Genomic DNA, 21,157 nt, shown 5'->3' with positions numbered 1-21,157 from the left:
CCCCAAAAAAAAAAAAAAAAAAAAAAAAAAAAAAAAATACAGGTGCCCACTTTATCATGTATCAGTTTATTTCCAGTGACAGTGTTTTTGGATTTGAATCTGACTCGATATGCTCAACTGCAAACCCCAAGGTACCACTGCCCTGAGCTTTTCTATAATGTGGTCATTTTCTTTGGCAGGAGCATAGTGGTATTTGCATTCTTAAGTCATACCAAAAAGTACAAAGCAAGCAATATGGACCTGGAATGCTCTCTCTGTCTCCACATGGATTGTGGCTCATAACAATAGCTAAGTGTGGAATTCTGTGTATCCGAGATATTCATACTTTGGTAAACTCCTTTTTTTTTTTTTCCACTTACGGGATGTGTGTCTTGATCTCATATAAGGAACAAAAGCTCTTACAATAGGAATTAGAACTCTTAAGTAAATTGGCTCACAACTTATTTAAATTGACTCACAACTTATTTAGCCCTAATGGTGTTATTGATTCCAACACTGGGTGTATTTATGTGCTAAGGTTTGAGTCTCTAAGGGAGGAAATGCCAACAAATGGTCTGAGATCTTGCAAAGAAGGAACATGGGGCTGGGATACAGTAGGTGAGCTCCAGCCCAGCTCCATCACCACTTACTGTGTGTCTTGGAAACTCACTGAGCCTCACTGAGCTTCAGCTGCTCCTCTGCAATTTTAGGGAAGCCTTGCTTGCTCTCACCCTGTGGGATTCTGGTGAGAGCTGGTAAGAGGGTACATGCAAAACTTCTTTGGAAATAGTGAATTGCTGTGCAAACCTAGGGTTGATTACGGCTAGCTCCCTGGCCTGGAGGGCCTCTAGGCTTGTTGCTGCCACCCCGCCACCTGACTCTTCACGTGATGCTAGAAGAGCATAAGGGAGAAGGGTGTGGCCCTTACTGAGTCCTCCCCTATCACTTGCAGACCTTGATGTCACCAGTACCACTACCAATTCTGATTTCCATTTTTCTCAGATCTCTGAAAAAATGAAAATAGTTTCTTCTCCCAAAAGAGTGAAAGATCCTTTTCTAGGTTTTGAGACCAAGTAGTACTGGTTATCAATTTAATTTAATTCGGTCAGTTATTTTTACCCAGGGATCTACCCCACACACCCGAAGCATCACAATCACCCCACATGCCACTCTCCCATGGGGCCACAGGTAAACTGGGCCCTGGCTGTGCATATCCAGCTCTCCTTGCTCACTTGTGCAAGAAAGCATATTTGGAATATAGCTGGACAAAAGTGATATTATTATTATATAGGAAAAATCTTAAATCCCTTAGAAATTATTTTTAGGTGAACAATGTGCAGACTCTGCTACATTGTCTCTTATTCAAATGATTTGTAAATGTACGCAACAACTGATAGTGGCAAGACGTCAGAGTTTTTCTGGGTGAGTATGCAAAGTACCTCGTAGAGGAGGTTATTCATGGCAGTGCTGTTTGTAAAAGCAACCTAATGTCCATCATCAGAGGACTGGATAAATAAATAATGGTACATAAACAGTATATAAATAAAGTATGGAATATTATGCTGTAATACAGAATGAGGAAATCTTTATGAAACGGTATGGAAAGAATCCCAAGATATATTGTTAAGGAGGAAAGGCAAGGTGTGTAATATATGTATTATGTTACAATTTATGTTAAAAATTGTTTGTATAAAAATTTGTTTATGTACATTAAAAAAACCCTGAAAGGATATTGAAGGAACTAATAATATTGATTGCCTTTGGGAGGTGTTGGGGAATGGGGGCAGGAAGGAGATTTCACTGCATACTCTTATAGTTTTTAAATTTTGAAACATTTGAATGTATTGCCTATTCAAAAAATTAAAAATTTTTTAAAGGCATCATGGTTGATAACTAGTGTGACAAAGAAATCTCAGTTTTTAGTCAAAGAGTTTAAACCATTGCACTGTGTACCAATTAGTGATTTGTTTGGGTTCTAATGAAACTGGTTTAATTGGCATCCTGTGTCACTCTTCACAGAGCCCATCACCTTCTCTCATCACACTCAGCCTCTCTGCACATACAGGGAACTTGCCTAATCCTTGAAGGCATCTGAATTTGCCCGCACTGCTTGCTCAAGGCCCGTTCTCGTAGTCTTCAGCAAGTCCATTCACCTCTCTGTCTGATTTTCCTATTATAAATTGATGATAATAATCCCTCTTCTTCCGTATTACACAGAAGGGAGAACAAACCAGTACTGGTGCATGTATTTTGTACTAGGAATTTTCAGTGCTATGTATTATTAAGAGGGTACTCCATACCAGCTAAAATGCTGTTGACAAATAGAAAAAGGTTTATCCACGAGCAAAAGTGCACATAACCCCCTTAGAAAAACCATGTGGTAGAATCGCATTTGTAATTTCTGCACTTTGTTCCTAAAACTATTAAGGAAACATTTGTTCAGTGTCGGAGTCATTCTCACCAGGGGCGTGGAATTCAATCGGTGAGAATTTCAATGGATGGACAGAGCATTCTGGTGAATGGGAAGGATGACGGCACCCTTGTTAACCTGAGATGGAGGTAAGTACAGTATACAATAAGCAACTTCACATGCTACGGTGTTTTAAAATAAAGATGTTGTTATTATTTAGGTAGTAGCAAGGCCAACACAACAGGAGACAACTGCCATTGAAAAGATTGTTATACTAATCATCCCAAGAGGAGGGGATATGCCATGCTATGGGGGTGCCACGTGGGGAAGCACCAGGGAGGGAAAGGAGGCAGAGGGAGCAGGGAAATGTGGGCAAGTGTCTTCAATATGGTTTCTATGGCAAGGAGCGGGAAGGTTTGGGATTGACTAGTTTGGATAATTTCAGTGGGCTCTGGGCCATAGGGGCTGCTGCTAGTTTTCTGGTACCTGACCCAGGGATGATTAGGATAGAAATAGTGGTCCCAAGTGTGAAAGCCCAATAGAGGAGTTGGTTGGGGATGTGGGCTCTGAGTTGGTGGGTTTGCATTTGAAAGGTGAGCTCCAGATGAGTTGTTTACCATCTCTATGAATTGCTGGTCCTGGGAGGGGCATTTCCTCCAAGGTTATTAGCAAGACCCCAGATGTCAAAGCATCAAAATACAAAAAATAAAAAGACCCAGTTAAGACCTATGAAGTGATCAGTCCTCCCTTTCATAAAATCTGTTGGAGGAGCACAAGGAATGAGGACAATTCTGAACAGTAGATCATTTTTAAAACTCCTATTTATCTCTAAAAAACCTGACATAGGTATGTATGTATCTGTAAACACATACACGTTTACTTTCCTAATTAGACTTTGCCTAGACAATATTAAATTATTTAGACTTTGCTTAGACTAAAATTAAAATCCTCAATAAACAAATATTAGCCAAGCATACAGATAATGGCCAGGGCATAGAGAACATGAAGGTGACACCCTGGACTGGAAATGTTGCCTTGTTTGATCTGCCGATGCACGTCACTAGTCAATGTGCAACTCATTTCCACAAACATTTCACGGTGCCTCCTGTGAGCAAAACAATAATAAAACATGGCGTATCTCAGTGGCACTGCGAAATGTTACATATTATGGAGATTCTATAGCATAGCAATTTTGGTCACCACTTATTTCAAAGACCCATTTGACGACTGACTGTATCATCATGCCCATTTTATACGTGGAATCCTGCATAAAACGCTAACCTGTATCTCACTATATAAATCCTAATGCATTCTTTGTAGTAAGGGATCACATAGCATCTCAAGCAACAGCAAACATGTGCTGGAGCCCTATTTACGGCAGTGAGGACATTTCCATCCATTGGCAGTTAATCTCATGGACCTCTGACTCAAAAACAGTTGAGTTTGAAAACTTGGTCCAGCACTTGTGACCTTAGGCATCTGACAGTCCCTCTAAATCATCTATAACCATGTTATTCAAGGTGGAATCTGCAGCACCTGTGAGCTTGTTAGAAATGCATATTCTTGGGCCTCATCCAGACTTTTCGAATCAGAATCTCTATGGGTGGGGCCCAGGAATCTGTTATAACAAACCCTCCAGGCCATGCTGATGTGCCTGAAGTTTGAAATGCCCTGGTGTATTGAGTGGAAGTAATAATACTTTCCTGAGTGTGGAGTGGGGGCTATGAGGACTGAATGTGGTAATGTGGTTAATATATGTGAAGCAGCACAGCACCTATTATCGCTGAGGGTTCAACCAGAGCAGTGGCTCTTCTGTGCAATGACCGGGGCAGATGGGTACAGTGGGCATGCAGGGTAAGGGTATGGGGACAGTGTGAAGAGAGATGACCCCAGGGAGGTCAAGAAGTTTGTCATGTCCTGGAGCCCATGAAAGTACTGTCCTTTAAGAAGCAGAGTCCTAATATCTACAGGGCACTGCAGAGAACTATCCACATATTTCTTTGCGTAGAAATGGTTAGGTATCTGGAAATAATACTGCTAAATGTGTCTTTTTCAAATTGTGATTTTGTAGGCTATGTGTTTTCTTTTTTATTAATACAGGCAGTTTGGAGGAAACTTAGCCAATGAAATCCTTGAATATAGCCAGCAACTTCCAGCTTACCTGAGGAGCACCATGGATGAGGAGAATGATTATTTAAGTATAGCAAAAAAAGATTCCTTGGATTTGGGATCAGAACCTGAACATGCAGTTGAGTTTCACTATAGTTTTCTTTCTCCTTCCTTCCTCCCTCCCTCCTTTCTTTCCTTCTTTTTTTTTTTAAATTTTATTTATTTATTTATTGATTTTGGCCATGTTTGGTCTTCGTTGCTGCGTGCAGACGGGCTTTCTCTAGTTGTGGTGAGCGGGGGCTACTATTCCTTGTGGTGCACGGGCTTCTCATTGCGGTGACTTCTCTTGTAGCAGAGCATGAGCTCTAGGTGTGCAGGTTCAGGAGTTGTGGCATGCGGGCTCAGTAGTTGTGGCTCAGGGGCTCTAGAACACAGGCTCAATAGTTGTGGCACAGGGGCTTAGTTGCTCTGCAGCATGTGGAATCTTCCCAGACCAGAGCTTGAACCCCTGTCCCCTGCATTGGCAGGCAGATTCTTAACCACTGCACCACCAGGGAAGTCCCTGTTTCCTTCTTTTTTTCCTTCCTTCCTTCCTTCCTAAATCAGATATCAGTTTTCAGTTTGTGGTTTTCTTTTAGCAGATATTTTAGTAATAGTCCTCATTATGCAGCTACCTCATGATTTTCAAAAAGAGCATGCACTACATTTAAGAGAAAATATTCAGCCTTTCTCAACACAAATACCACATTTCAGATCTCATTTAAACCATAGTACAAGATCTGTCTGGGCTTGCTTGAAAAAAAAAATCTACTACAATTCTGGCGCTAGTTCAAACTAGTCTCTCTATACTTTTACATCACATACATTATTTAGGATGTGTCTAGCCAGAGAACATTTATTCACTCAATCATTTAACAAATATTTATCGAGTGCCTACAAAGTGCTGGACTCTGGGGGATACAGGCATGAAAAGATAGGAAAAGTTTCTGCTTTCATGGAGCTTACATGCTAATTGGGGGTTGGGTGTGAGCAGAGAGAGATAAATAGTCAAATAAATAAGAAAAAAATAGGTAGTAACAAGATCTATTTTGTTACCAAATAATCTATTTTTGTTACCAAACCAAATAAAATGGTTTGGTGTGATAGTGTTTGGCTGGAATAGCCCCTCCACGGAGAAAGGCTGTGATCTGACTTAAAAGAAATGTGCCAATATGTTGGGGAGGGGCAAGCACTCAGGGCAGAGGGAGAAAGAGCTTGGCACGTTTGAAGACCTAAAAAAGGCCTGTGCAGCTGAAGTGAGCAAGGGAGAGAGTGGTAGGGGATAAGGTCCTGGAGGTGGGAAAGCAGGGCTTTGTAAAGCAGGTAGCATTTGGACATAGTTTTACATGTAATGAGAACCTATTAAAGTGTTCTGAGCAGAGGATTTACAAGATCTTATTTACATTTTTGAAATGATTACTTCCGCTGTGTGGAGAATGATTCCTGTAGGGCACAAGAGTAGAAGCAGAGAAGGAGTTAGAAGGCTTAGGTACCAGTGATAGAGGTGCAAGAGTGTTGTGGAGAGGTGGTAGTTTCCAGGCAGTTTGCAGAGGTAGAGCTGACAGAACTTCTGATGAATTGGACATAGAGGGAAAGGGAAAGAAAGGACTCAAGGATGACTCCTAGATATTTTACTTGAAGAACTATGTAGAAGAAGGTACCATTCACAGAGAAGGGGAAGACTGTGGGGAGAGGAGCCACTGTGGGGAGAAAGAAGGGGATCTAAAATCAGTTCCCTGGACTAAGCATGAGAATACTGTTAGACATCCAAGCGAGATACCAAGTACGCTATTGTGTAGATGTTCTGGGGAGAGTCCTGGACTCGAGATGTTGATTTGAGAGTCAGGGGCATGTGAATGGAATTTAAAGCCATAAAACTGAGTAAGATCATCATGGAAGAGTGGATGGTGACAAACAGAAGGGGACCAAGATAGAGCAACTTCTAGAACTCCAGGAGAAGAATTCAGGGAGGCGAAGGAGATTGAGAAGGGGCAGCCAGTGTGGTTGCAGGAGAACCAGCAGAGTGTGACGTTCCAAACTCTTTCAAGATTTTTTGCTGCAAAGGGAGCACAGAAATAGGGTGGCAGCTAAAGGGGAAGGTGGTGGTCAGTGGAGAGTAGCCTTCCTGGGACAGGAGATTCCAGAGCATGTTTAGATACTGTAGGGAAAGATTCAGTAGAAGGCAGAAATGGATGATGCAGAAGGGTGATGGAAATTTTTTTAAGTGCAGAGGCTTCAAGAAGGAGGAAAAGATTAAGATCCTAAGCACAAATGGTGGGGCAGGCCTTGATAGGCAGCAGCATTTGGTCTACAGTAACAGGAAGAAGGCTAAGAGTGATCTGGTGAACGTGTGACCTGTCTGATCATTGCTGCTTTCTCAGTGAAAAGTGTGGCTGATATAAGCACAGAATGGAAGGAATAAAATTAGCTAAACATTACATCTTGAGCAGGCAAATTGTTTGGTAGTATATTTTAAAATGCAACAAGTGAGGGATTCAAAGCAATTAAATGAAGTAGGGTAGGAGGAGAACTTGATGAATTTTTAATTTAAGCTATGTCTGTCTTCTTCTAAGATAAATGAGAATGTGAGGTTAAGCGATGACTCATTACAAGAGGAATTAGTCAAAGTTGATAATACGGTGGAAATACCCTGGATACAACAAAAAAGCCAAGAGGTATTTATAAAACACTAGAGAAGTTTGAAATAATGCTTTGTAGGGGTGCCAAATAGATTAGTTTCCTGTGAAACCCCCTGGAAAGTTAGAAAGTGGAAAGAGATACTACTTGGCAGACCATTACATCGTATAAGTGTACCTTCCCTGAAAGCAGGTAAACACACTAAACACGGCCCAGTGTTTTAGATAAAGTTATGTGAGCTTTAAGTGCTGTACTTAGGCTAATAGGAAACCCGAGAAAAGTGTCCACGTAGGCCAAAGCAAAGAATGAGCTAACATACCTCATGCTGAAGTACATTTGGGGGGATGCTGCAAGATAGGCTTAAATAAAAGGGGTGGGCCCGCAACAGAAGAGACATTGTGGCTTCTGATGTGCAGAAAGGTGACAGAGGTGGCAGCCTGTGTCTGGATTTAGCTTGCTTATCTAGTCTCACTCAAGTTCCCAATAAAATAGCAGACTAGTTTTCTGTTATCAACTGTTCTTTAATTTTTCACTAAATTATTTTCTTTCTGTTGGCCTTATCATTGACCTCAGTTCCAAGTTGCTTCAGTGGCCACTTACATAGTAGCAATTTAGATTTAAGCAAAGTATTGCAGTGGTATTATTTCATGTACACTTTATATTATTAGTCTTTAATTTTTTCCTTATTTCTGTTTCTAGGGAAGTGCTATCTATGTATCTAAGTATGTACATATGTATCTATTATCTCGCTATCGTCCCTGTTGCTTGTTTAAATGATGTACTTTCTCCATTCCAGGCCATCAAAAACGAGGTTAAACTGTTTTCCAACAAAAGGAAAGAGATAAAAAGAGGAATCAAAGCACTTGCTAAAACTGTAAGTGTTGCGATTCCATATACTAATACATTTGGCCCTCGGTCTAAAATTACATTTTGAACTTTATTTTGTTCAACCCAGCATGAGACACTACACCCCATTTTTTTCTCTGCCTGTAAGCTTAGTTTTCTTGGGCACTTTAATAGGGTATAATTTTTATCATACCATACAACATATAAACAGTGGTTTTCTTCCTGTCTTCCCCAAATACTGTCTTTAATACTTATTTTTGTCAAAGTTATACATTTACATTTTTACAAATTAAATAATACAGAGTTACGTAATTAAAAATAATGTTTTTGGGGCTTCCCTGGTAGCACAGTGGTTAAGAACCCGCCTGCCAGTGCAGGGGACACGGGTTCGAGCCCTGGTCTGGGAAGATCCCACAAACTGCGGAGCAACTAAGCCCGTGTGCCACAACTACTGAGCCTGCGATCTAGAACCCGCGAGCCACAACTACTGAAGCCCGAGTGCCTAGAGCCCGTGCTCCGCAACAAGAGAAGCCACCGCAGTGAGAAGCCTGCGCACGGCAACGAAGAGCAGCCCCTGCTCGCCGCAACTAGAGAAAGCCCGTGCACAGCCACAAAGACCCAATGCAACCAAAAATAAATAATAAATTTTAAAAAATGTTTTTTCTAGCAGCACCTGCTCTACTTTTCTTCACTATGATTCCTGCAGTCCTGAGGTAAATGTTTTCAGTTCTTTCAGCCTTTTTGTTTCAATATTTACCTCCATCTTTGTAATGGTCTTCTTAATACTGGTATTTCTTGATATTTCTATTTTGACACTCGCTGTGGGCTTTCTGGTATGGAAGATGAGTACTCAGGTTCTTTTACACCCTCCACCACTACTGTATGCACATAAATCAATGCTTAGTAGGTACACTATTATAGTTATATAAATATTCTTCAGAGCTGAGCCACATGGTATATTATGACTACATTTCCATTTTTACAACTTTATTTTTCCTGGAATTAACAATTGCCTTTGTTTTAGATTAAGCCTTTCTATTCAAACTCTCTCAAAATGCTAGATACCTGAGGTAATCAATCTGTCAGTGAATTTTTTTGTGTGTGTGTGAGACCTCCCTTCTAGAGCTTTCTATGTTCCAGCACTAGTCTACGCACCTTGCTCTCTAGACCAGGCACACAGCTGCTGTTCTAGGGACTTCTCTTGTCCATCTTCCTGGGAAATTGTCTCACCTGCCTCCTGAGTTAGAGCCCCTGTTTCCAGTGGTTTTTCTCAAATACAATGATTTACCCTCAGAATTTTGAAGACTTGCTCCATTGTCTTTTAGCTTTCAGTGTTTGCTTTAGAGATGCACGTGGGATCTTCCCGGACCGGGGCACGAACCCGTGTCCCCTCCATCAGCAGGCAGAATCTCAACCACTGCGCCACCAGGGAAGCCCTCAATATCTTTTTGATTCCCAGTTCTCTAGGTAACCAGATTTTTATCTCTGGAAACTTACAGGATCCTTTCTTTTTCTCTGGTGTTTGGAAATTTTACAATATGCACCTTCATACCTTTGATGGATATTCTTGATTTGCTGGTGCAGACATACTCTTCACCCTTTTTCACCCTGCTCCTAGCCCCAAGAGGCTGGCCTCTGTGGATGGCATCTGTGAGCTCTCTTGCCTCTGTCTTCTGTTTGGGTTTAGACAGTGAGTGGCATCAGCAGACGAGCAAGGGGCAGGAGAAGACAAGGTCAGTGTCTTTATTTCTCCAGTTTCCTCTCTGTGATGTTATGAGTTGGCAGTGACTGCTAGCCCTCTCCTACAGCTACTGATCTCCCCAGGTTCTAGTAACCACTTCCCATCCTTGCCTTTCAGACCTGGGAGTGGTGATAGCTTCCCGTGGTTGCTCTCTTGAGATGCTTTATCATGCCTTGCTGATTTCCCTTACCATGCCAAATCTGTTTTAAAGGTCCCTCTCCCCATTTATGCCATTTGAGTGTGTCATTCTGTTTCATACCAGGACCCTAGCTTGTTTGGGCTTTCTTGTCTCTTTCATGTGCTAGGCACTGGAGCACTTTTAACAAGAAACCTTTCTCTTTCAGGTCTGGGAAATGTTCTTTAATTATTTCTTTGGTAATTTCCTCCCCTTAATTTTTGTTTTCCTGATTACTAATGAGGCTGAACATCTTTTCATAACTCTGAAGACTGAATTTCCTCTTCTATGAATTCCCTGTTCATGTCCTTTGCCAATTTTTCTATCGGGTTGCTGGTCTTTTTCTTTTTGATTGTAGAAGTTCTTTATTTTTAACTTATATTTCTTTATAGCAATTAGCGTTAGCTAAGCTGTGGTAACAAACAAACTCCAAAAATATAATGGCATAGGGATGAGAAATTTATTTCTTTCCTATATAATAATTCTGGGTAGGTGTTCAGGTCAGCAGCTGCTCTGTCCCATGCAGTCATTCAGAGACCCAAGCTGACAGAGGCTCTGCTGTCTCTAGCACATGGCTTCTAAGGTTGCCTTGCTTGCTCTCATCCCACTCAGCTGGAAGAGGAAAAGAGCACGGAGGCGTGCACTGGGCAAATCTGGAGGTAGCCCTTATTATTAGGTTGTACCACATGAGATTGCTGTTTCATATGGTTCAGCCCAATATACTACAAATATTTTCTGTTTTGTCTCAACTTTTATACTGCGCCTTTTTATTTATTTTTTATATAAATTTATTTATTTTGGCTGCGTTGGGTCTTTGTTGCTGTGCTCAGGCTTTCTCTAGTTGCGGCGAGCCGGGGCTGCTCTTCACTGTGGTGCGCAGGCTTCTCATCGCGGTGGTTTCTTTTGTTGTGGAGCACGGGCTCTAGGCGCACGGACTTCAGTAGTTGTGGCAGGTGGGCTCAGTAGTTGTGGCTCGCTGTCTGTAGAGTGCAGGCTCAGTAGTTGTGGCGCACGGGCTCAGTTGCTCCGTGACATGTGGGATCCTCCCGGACCAGGGCTCAAAGCCGTGTCCCCTGCACTGACAGGCAGATTCTTAGCCACTGCGCCACCAGGGAAGTCCCTATACTGTACCTTTTTAAATGCAAAAGTTTAAAGTTATTATCCGAGTGCATTGATCATTTATAGCTTTTGATTTATGTGCATGATTTTTAAAGGCTTCCAAATCTCACGTATTTTCTCCTGATACTCCTTTATTTCACCTGTAATTTACTTTTGTGAGTGGATATGAGGTATAGATCTAACTTTATTTTTTCAAATAAGTAGCACATTTCACCAGTGCTTTTTATTGAATATACCATCCTTTTCCCGCTGATTTGCAGTGCCTCCTTCATCAATCCCTGGATTCCCATGAATACGGAATTATTTCTAGACACTCTATGTTCTGATATTGAGCATGGATCTTTTCCTTAGCCAATTCCAAACTATTTTAATTGCTATAGCTTTATAAAATGCTTTTATATCTTGAAAGTAATTCTCCCTTCGCTCTTCACTTTCAGAAAATGTTGGCCTCTTTAGGCACACTTACTTTTTCATCTGAATTTTAAAATTAGCTTGTTGAGCTCTGTAAAAATCTCTGATTTGATTTTAATTGAGAATAACTACTTACAGTGTGATTTGGTGAAGAATTTATTTGCCATCTCTGAAATTTAATACGTATATATTGTATATATTTATAAAATATATAAATCTTATATATTATATATTACATATAATTAAATATATATCTTTATTCAAATTTTTAACAAGTTCTTTAGTGAAGTTTTATAGTCTAAAAGTGACTTTGTATACATCTCTTGTGAGGTCTTTTGTGAGTGAAATATGTTCTATAACATTTTCTAATTGGATACTACTGGATATGAATGTTACTAATTTTATATATGACCACCTTGCTGAATTCTCTCTTTTTTTTCTTTTTTTTTTGCTCTGTGCTTTTTCATTATTTTTTTCTTTACATCTTTATTGGAGTATAATTGCTTTACAATGGTGTCTTAGTTTCTCCTTTATGACAAAGTGAATCAGTTATATATATACATATGTTCCCATACCTCTTCCCTCTTGCGTCTCCCTCCCTCCCACCCTCCCTATCCCACCCCTCCAGGAGGTCACAAAGCACCGAGCTGATCTCCCTGTGCTATGCGGCTGCTTCCCACTAGCTATCTATTTTACATTTGGTAGTGTATATAAGTCCATGCCACTCTCTCACTCTTTATAACTGAAATTCCCTATTATAATTTCACTACACCAGTTCAGCAAGCTTGGGAAGAAGATGTGTAGGAGATCTGACTTCAGCAGGTATTCCAGTCTACCTTTTGCTGAGCTCTGTCCTGGGGACCTATGGGGCCATGATACATCATTCAGATCCAACTGATTTTCATCCTTCAGACTTTACAGTTTCCAGGCTATTGAAGGATCCTTTTCTTCCCCCTGTTAATTGCAGTGTTGGATTTATTGATTTATTATACACTTTTTTTCCTCTTAATTTTACGGATTGGGGCAAGAAAGGAAGACTGTAAAGCCCATTCTCAGTCAATTTTGAAACTGAAGTCCTCATTTTTTTCTCTCATATTGTCTTTGTTGTTTTTGTTTATTTGTAAGGGCTCTTTATATTTTGAAGATATTAACATTTTGTCATATATGTTGTAATGTGTGTCCTTTGTCACTGAATTTTTTTGAAGCTATAAACTTTTAAAGATTTTTATTATAGAAATGTTCAAATATATATAAAAGTGGAGGGAATAATAATATAATAAATCTAATCACCAATATTTTTGCCTCTATACACTATCCTCTCCCCTGATTGTTTTGAAAAAGACCCCAGATGTCATATCATTTCACCTTTAATTATTTAAGTATATGTGTCTAAAAGATAAGAACTCTGAAAATACTTAATAATAATACTACTAGCACACCTAAATATTAGTAATTCCTTAATATCATTACATATTTTTGTTGTTTTTAGATGAATGAGTTTTTATGGATTAAACCTTAAAACCTAAGTAAGCCTATTACCTAATGCTTTATTTGATAGTTACATTTAGATAAACAGAATATCTTTTTTTTTTTAATTGGTTGCTGTCTCAAGAGACTCAGAAAACCATCCCTTTAAAGTTTAATTCTTTGCTTGTCTCCATCCTTTACTATTGGAAAATTCAGATTCTGGACATGATGGAAGAAAATGAAGCAGTAGATAATATTGCAAAATTAGAGCAACAAGAATTTGGTCTGGATCTTGAAGAACTGGAAAGACTCCACGATGAAAGTGAGGAAGAAGTGGCAAAGGTATGGAAAAATCTGACTTAAGCACCATAAAGATTTAATAAAGAAAGTAAAAAGAAAATAGGAAGGAGAACTTTTCTAGGATAATGCAAATAAAACAAACCTTTTCCAGCGTGATGTGAATACAGCAGATTTAGTGCATATAAATGGAATGAGTCAGAGAATTACTGAATTTGGGAGTCAGGGCAAAGAAGAACATCTAGACCAGCCAGACGTCTGATGTTTGTCTCTCCCCCATGACATTAATGCCAACCATCTTCCACCATATATTTGAACATTTTTAGAGATCTCCTCAGCCACCTCATACATTTTTGGTTTAGTAAGCCCTTTCTTAATTAGAGTTGAAATCTTTCTCCCTGTACTCACTGATTTTTCTACTCTTTGAGCACCATCTCTATAGCCACTGTGAAAGTGGTTAGAGAAGACTAGCAATTACCATGTTTCCTATGTATCTTGTCTAGGCTAACTATCCCAGCTCCTATGATATCATATACTGTAGTTTTAATAGTTTTATTATTATTGTAGTTTTCCTCTAATTTCATTTTATTTCTGTATGGCACCCACAAAAGAATTTTAATTATTATCTTTCCGGTTTAGAGAAAAGCATAAACTGAAACCTCCATTTTTCTAGGTACTGTACTTCTATTAATTCACCCTTTGCACTGTTTTGTGGCAGTCACAACACATTGCTTACTCATATGGATTTTATTTTTGGTAAAAGCCTTAAGAGTGTTTTACACAGGATGTTCTTAAGCAACCTCTCTCTCAACCTGCACAGTACATTTGATTCTTTGAGTGTGCAAGTATAAAAACATTTTTATACTTGCACACTCAAAGCTGGATATAAGGACATTTCAGTGGATTATAGTTGGTTAAACAACTACACCAAAAAGAGACTTGTTATTTGACTGATGATTCTAGGAGAGAAATCTCCAATCATGTGGCCCAGGACTCTGTCCTGTTAAACATGTTTATTAATGACTGGAGTGAAGATGTGAAAATGAGGCAGATCTGTCCAAATGGTAAATGACATGAGGCTGAGAATGAGAGGAAATATATTAAATAACAGAATTAATACCAAAAGTACCTCAAGGGACTAACTCAAGGAGATAAAATTCACCTGGATGTTCATTCGCCCATCCATCCATTCATTCTGCAACATTTATTGAACACCTATTACATGCCAGGCACTACTGTAGGTGCTGGGGATACAATGAATAATACAGATAGGTCCCACCCGCATGGGGCTACTCTAGTAGAGAACAGAGACCATAAACAAATCTCTATATATTATATGATGGAAACAAACCAGATTCGATAATAGATGTGGGGGATCTACTTCTGTGGTCAGAGAAGACAACTTTAAAGAGGGGACCTTTCAGTTGCAAACTAAGAGAAGAGAGGGAGCTGGCTATACAGAGATCTGAGGAAAGAGAATGTCAGGCAAAGGGAGCAGCAAGAACAAGGGCCCTGAAGCAGAAATTGCTCAGAGTATTCCAGGGCCAGAAAGGCCAGAAAGGCTGTAGCACAGTGGACAGGAGAGGGCCTCACAGAATGAGGTGGGAGAGGTAGGCAGAGGCCAGCTCTGAAGACCTTGTATGTTGTGGTGAAGAATTTGGCTTTTGTTTTTAAACATACAACAGGAAGCTATTAGAAATGATCCCTTTTTCTTATTATAACAGATAGGTACCAATCTAGGGGCTTTTTGAATGTTATTTGATCATCACAGCAATCCCCCACTTAAGGAAACTAAGGCTTAGTTATTGTTTTCCCCACTTAAGGAAACTAAGGCTTAGGTGGTCGAGTCACTTGGCTAGGAGCCCACAACTCGAGTCTGAGCAGGTAAGCAGTCCTGGTCTGCCCACCAGGCTTCTGGCTCATCCTCCTCGGCCCTGGCCTCACAGGCCTGGAATGCCACCTCCTATTCTGGCACCAGGTCCTCCCAGCCCATTCATCTTGATCACTCTAAAATGAGTTCAGCTTCGCTGCCTGCCCCTATTCTCACCCTCTCATTGCTTTTTTCTCCAAGCTCTTGTCTGACCACTTGGCCCCATGAACCTGCTCCTCTGGACTGTTGACCTACTGACCACTGATGAAGCCACTCTGCTCACCTGACCCCCACCCTGTGCCTCTGCCCCAGATGCCCCCATCCCTTGATGCTTATCAAATTCCCGTGCATCCCTCGAGGAGCCTCCTTGATACTCTGTCGCAGGCTTTGGTACAGAGAAAGGCTCTTCACGCGCTCATTTCCCTCACGTTGTTTAGTTTTCCTGAGCTCCGGGCTTTTGAAGAGATATCAGCCCTAGATTGGGCGTGATAGTAGAACCAGACAGTTCAGGACAGAACAGTGCTAGCAGATGGCACCATAAATCCACCTGGGAGCAGAACACTAACCCCTGGGAAGAGCTAAGGATCCCAGTCCTAAAGGGACCAGCCTACTAGCCCACCCTGGCCAGGATCTCAACAATAGGGCAAAGACCAAAGCCCAGTAATGACCACCTAGACACAGTATTAGCATTATTCTGGAGGGATTGATAAATAGCCTCAAGAGTAGCAAGGGGGGGAATGGAGGAGCCTGGGAATCAGACGGGTTCTGACAACTAATATGCCAAAACAGCTGTTTAAGAAAAAATAATTTAGTACTACAAAGCTACAGTAATCAAGGCAATATGGTACTGGCACAAAAACAGAAATATAGATCAATGGAACAGGATAGAAAGCCCAGAGATAAACCCACGCACCTATGGTCAACTAATCTATGACAAAGGAGGCAAGAATATACAATGGAGAAAAGACAGTCTCTTCAATAAGTGGTGCTGGGAAAACTGGACAGCTACATGTAAAAGAATGAAATTAGAACACTCCCTAACACCATACACAAAAATACCCTCAAAATGTATTAGAGACCTAAATGTAGGACCGGACACTGTAAAACTCTTAGAGGAAAACATAGGAAGGACACTCTTTGACATAAATCACACCAAGATCTTTTTTGATCCGCCTCCTACGGTAATGGAAATAAAAACAAAAATAAACAAATGGGACCTAATGAAACTTAAAAGCTTTTGCACAGCAAAGGAAACTACAAAGAAGATGAAAAGACAACCCTCAGAACGGGAGAAAATATTTGCCAACGACTCAACAGACAGAGGACTAATCTCCAAAATATGTAAACAGCTCATGCAGCTCAATATTGAAAAAACAAACAACCCAAAGCAAAAATGGGCAGAAGACCTAAATAGACACTTCTCCAAAGAAGACATACAGATGGCCAGGAAGCACATGAAAAGCTGCTCAACATCAGTAATTATTAGAGAAATGCAAATCAAAACTACAGTGAGGTATCACCTCACACCTGTTAGAATGGGCATCATCAGAAAATCTACAAACAAGAAGTGCTGGAGAGGGTGTGGGGGAAAGGGAACCCTCGTGCACTGTTGGTGGGAATGTAAATTGATACAGCCACTATGGAGAACAGTATGGAGGTTCCTTAAAAAACTAAAAATAGCATTACCATATGACCCAGCAATCCCACTACTGGGTATATACCCAGAGAAAACCATAATTCAAAAAGACACATGCACCCTAATGTTCACTGCAGCACTATTTACAATAGCCAGGTCATGGAAGCAACCTAAATGCCCATTGACAGACAAATGGATAAAGAAGATGTGGTACATATATACAATGGAATATTACTCAGCCATAAAAAGGAACGAAATTGGAATGGATCTAGAGACTGTCATACAGAGTGAAGTAAGTCAGAAAGAGAAAAACAAATATCGTATATTAATGCATATATGTGGAACCTAGAAAAATGGTACAGATGAACCAGTTTGCAGGGCAGAAATAGAGGCACAGATGTAGAGAACAAACGTATGGACACCGAGGGGGGAAAGAGACAGGGTGGTGGTGGTGGTGGTGTGATGAATTGGGAGATTGGGATTGACATGTATACACTAATATGTATAAAATGGATAGCTAATGAGAACCTGCTGCATAAAAAAGTAAATAAAATTAAATTAAAAAAATCAATGAAATCAAAAGCTGATTCTTTGAAAAGATTGATAAAATGAATAAGCCTATAGCTAAGCTAAGAAAAAAGAGACAGATACAATTACTAATGTTAGGAAGAAAAGAGGGTTCTCTAGCTCAGAGATTCTTTCCTCAGCCATGTCCAGTCTACCATCATGTCCAGAGCCCATCAGATACCTTCTTTATTTCTAAATAAAGAACATTTTTGATCTCTGAAAAAAAAAGAAAAAATAATTGAAAACTGTATTAGCCATTAACTCAATGGGTAAAATCAAAAATAAATAAAATGCAAATTACACAAGGTATTTGTTCAGACAATGAATAAAATAAACATGAATAAATGAGTAAATGAATGAATAAATAAATAAGACATTTTCTAATCTGGGAGATATTATTTTCAGCTAGTTTGCTAATGATCTGCCAACAAAGTAAAATGCCAAAAAAAGAGGTTCTGTACAACATTGTAAATCAACTATACTTCAGTAAAAAAATTTTTAAAAAAAGTTTCTGAAGAGGACCCTAAGGACTAAGGATTGTTGGGTGTCACTTTCATGCCAGCTCTTTTGGCAAACTTTATTAAAATAAGAATACTTAATCACTTAAGGAGGTAAAACTAATTGAGGTAACATATGTTTCTAAATGGCAAAAGGTACATCATACGATCCCCAAGAATAGTGGAACATTCATTTCACAGTGGACATAAACAATAGAAGAATATAGTGCAATAAAACCCCAAGACAGAGGTCACAAAATGCCACTTCAAATATGCATTGACAAGGATTAAGCCAACATTTACATATTTCAAACTTTTCTAATAAAACAGGAAGACTTGGCACAGTGGGTTTGCTTCACCACCTTGCGCCAACCAGGCAGATCTGTGATGGTATGTGTGTTAGCTATCCAGCTACCATGGCTGTGCAACTGCCCACACACCTGCCTTGGCTCCTGTGTAGGACCTGCCTGCCTTAGTGGTGTTTGTGTTGACACCCTAGTCCTCAAGGAATGGAATCCTAAGCCTCCAGACTAAACCAAAGACGGGGAAGTATCCCCCTCCAAGTGCATCTGGTTTTTACAATTGAGATTGTTTTTGAGGCCACATTTTCATTCTTACTTTTCCCTTCATTTGTGTTCCTTAAGATAAGAAAGGATGCTGAGATGCAAAACCTAGCCAAGAGATATTTGGCTGAACTTATCAAAGGAGAATGCTGGAATTCGATGGCTGTGAAAGGCCGAGCTCTTAAGGTAACAGATAGAACTTCAGGTACAACACCTTTGCCAATGAAAATTTTCATGGAAAGTCTCATGGCAGAAAATTTTAAAAAGAAAAAGTTTAAGAAAATCCATATATAGGAAAGCATTCGAAGCACACCTTGCTCCTTCTTGTACTGACTCCACCTCGATGTGTCATTTTACCTTGTCTCGTTCTTTCCTCTCCGCTCAGTCCCCATGTGCTTCTAAGCCAGCATTTCTTAAGCTTTGTTTCAGCACCTCTTTCCCTCTTTCCTCTACGACACCACCCGCATCCGGGTCTCAATATCTGTCTATTCCAAAAAGCCACTTCACTCACATTCCACACAGATTGAAAACTAGACAGAATATTATTCACATTTCTTTTTTTTAGATACATTTATTTATTTTATTTATTTATTTTTGGCTGCGTTGGGTCTTCGTTGCTGTGCGCGGGCTTTCTTTAGTTGCGGTGAGTGGGGGATACTCTTCGTTGTGGTGCATGGCTTCTCATTGCAGTGGCTTCTCTTGTTGTGGAGCATGGGCTCTAGGCGCACGGGCTTCAGTAGTTGTGGCACGTGGGCTCAGTAGTGTGGCTCACCGGCTCTAGAGCACAGGCTCGGTAGTTGTGGCGCATGGGCTAAGTTGCTCTGTGTACTATTCACATTTCTACCTGTACCTGCCTTCACATTTTCTTTTCCTTCTTTAAATATTCACAGTGAGATTTTTATGATTGCAGGCTTAGTAGTTGTGGCACGCGGGCTTAGTTGCTGCGCAGCATGTGGGATCTTCCTGGACCAGGGCTCAAACCCATGTCCCCTACATTGGCAGGTGCGTTCTTAACCACTGCGCCACCAGGGACGCCCCTGCCTTCACATTTTCTAAAGGACAGTTTTTTGTGCCTTTTTATTGAGATTCCTCCCAACACAGTTTCCCTCTTTGTGTAGGGTGACCAAGAGTCCCAGTTTATGCCTGTGGTCCTAGAGTAACTATTAACAGCACCTTTTTCACTTTCAAATATGCCCCCTGTTTAGATAATGAAGTATTGATCACCCTCCATTTATGTGATTGAGTATTGCTCTAAAACAGGGTTTCTCGAGAACGGCACACTTGGGGCTGGATAATTCTTTGTTGTAGGGGCTGACCTAAGGATTGGAGGGTTTTGCAACATCCCTGCCCTCTATCTACCAGGCCCCAGCAGACTCCGCCACCCCAATCATTGACAATCAAAAATGTCTCCAGACATTGCCAAATGTCCCTGAGGGGCTGGAGAGGATGGAGACAGTGGCCAGCAAAATCACTTCTGGTTGAGAAGCACTGCTCTAGAAATAAATCTTTCACAAAAGCACAGTATTTTTTATACAAAGTTTACACCAATACTGAAGGCATACATTGTTTTATTTTATTTCTTTTTTTTAAATCGAAGTAGAGTTGATTTACAATGTTGTGACAATCTCTGCTGTACAGCAAGGTGACTCAGTTATACACATATAGACATTCTTTTTTTATATTCTTTTCCATCATGGTTTATCACAGGATATTGAGTAATGTTCCCTGTGCTATACATTAGGACCTTGTTGTTTATCTACATTTATTCTAAATGTTATAGTTTGCATCTACCAACCCCAAACTCCCAGTCCATCCCTTTCCCTCCCTCCTTCCTCTTGGCAACCACAAGTCTGTTCTCTATGTCTACAAAATAGATAAGTTCATTTGTGCCATATTTTAGATTCCACATATAAGGGGTATCATATGGTATTTGTCTTTCTCCTTCTGACTTACTTCACTTAGTGTGATAATCTCTACATTATTTTATTTTAAAGAAAGCTTCCATGGGCCATTTCACTCATGCATGATAACCTATGGATTAATTTTGTTGAGAGAAAACATGCCCCACTCTGCCCCAGATACACACAATTGTTCTAAAAATGGATTTATTTCATTTTGCTCTTTTTTTCCCAAGTGCTTTCACATCCCACGTGTGGTTGAGAACTTCCCAATGAAAGAACGCACAGATGAGGAGCTGAAAGAATTGAAGAGAGTCGTGCAGCAAAAAGAGATGGAAGCAGAGTGTCTTAAAGTACAATTTTAAACATATATGTGTTTATATAAGTGACGTGTTTTCTTTCAGGATTTCCTTCATACAGATTTGAGATGGAATACTACTTAAAATACGTTTAGATATTGTTTGTGTTTATATTTATATTCCTTTATGTGTAGGAATATATTCTAATGAATATAGGAGCCTATATCCACGTAAGGAGCCTATATCCAAACAACATTGGCTATCCCTCAAATATGGTGATATACTTTTAAAATTGAGATTTGGGATTTTGTTCTTGTCCTGGTCAGAAGTTCTTCATCCACACATACTCTTTTTACCACCTCTTATCACTGGGGATTGTGTTTTAAGATAGTTGGCCAAGGATGAAGTAGAATCTGTTTTGGTGGGATTTATGGTTTTGCTAAAGCAATCCTACCTTTTTTTTTTTCCAGAAATCTGTGTCAAACCACTTAAAAACATTGCCCAATTGGTGTAGTTTCATTTTGGCCAGAACTTTGCATCCATTCTTTTTCTAAAACTAAAATGAAGGCATGCTTAATTCTTTTTACATACTCATAC

At 40.0% G+C, this 21,157-nt stretch overlaps 1 protein-coding gene across 1 annotated transcript in view; it reads left to right on the top strand.

Annotated features, from left to right (window-relative positions):
- Positions 1–21,157, top strand: part of CFAP43 (cilia and flagella associated protein 43) — a 99,956-nt gene that overhangs the window by 50,333 nt on the left and 28,466 nt on the right. Inside the window, exons 15-22 of the mRNA XM_024734977.1 lie at positions 180–329; positions 2,408–2,538; positions 4,490–4,637; positions 7,120–7,212; positions 7,971–8,048; positions 13,150–13,275; positions 18,445–18,549; positions 20,498–20,614. Coding sequence (XP_024590745.1) covers positions 180–329; positions 2,408–2,538; positions 4,490–4,637; positions 7,120–7,212; positions 7,971–8,048; positions 13,150–13,275; positions 18,445–18,549; positions 20,498–20,614 — 948 coding nt within the window. The remainder of the gene's footprint in view (positions 1–179; positions 330–2,407; positions 2,539–4,489; positions 4,638–7,119; positions 7,213–7,970; positions 8,049–13,149; positions 13,276–18,444; positions 18,550–20,497; positions 20,615–21,157) is intronic.

Source organism: Neophocaena asiaeorientalis, unplaced genomic scaffold (assembly GCF_003031525.2).
Source record: "Neophocaena asiaeorientalis asiaeorientalis breed wild unplaced genomic scaffold, Neophocaena_asiaeorientalis_V1.1 scaffold240, whole genome shotgun sequence".
Lineage (NCBI taxonomy): Eukaryota > Metazoa > Chordata > Mammalia > Artiodactyla > Phocoenidae > Neophocaena > Neophocaena asiaeorientalis.
This window is presented reverse-complemented; position numbering and strand designations above follow the sequence as displayed.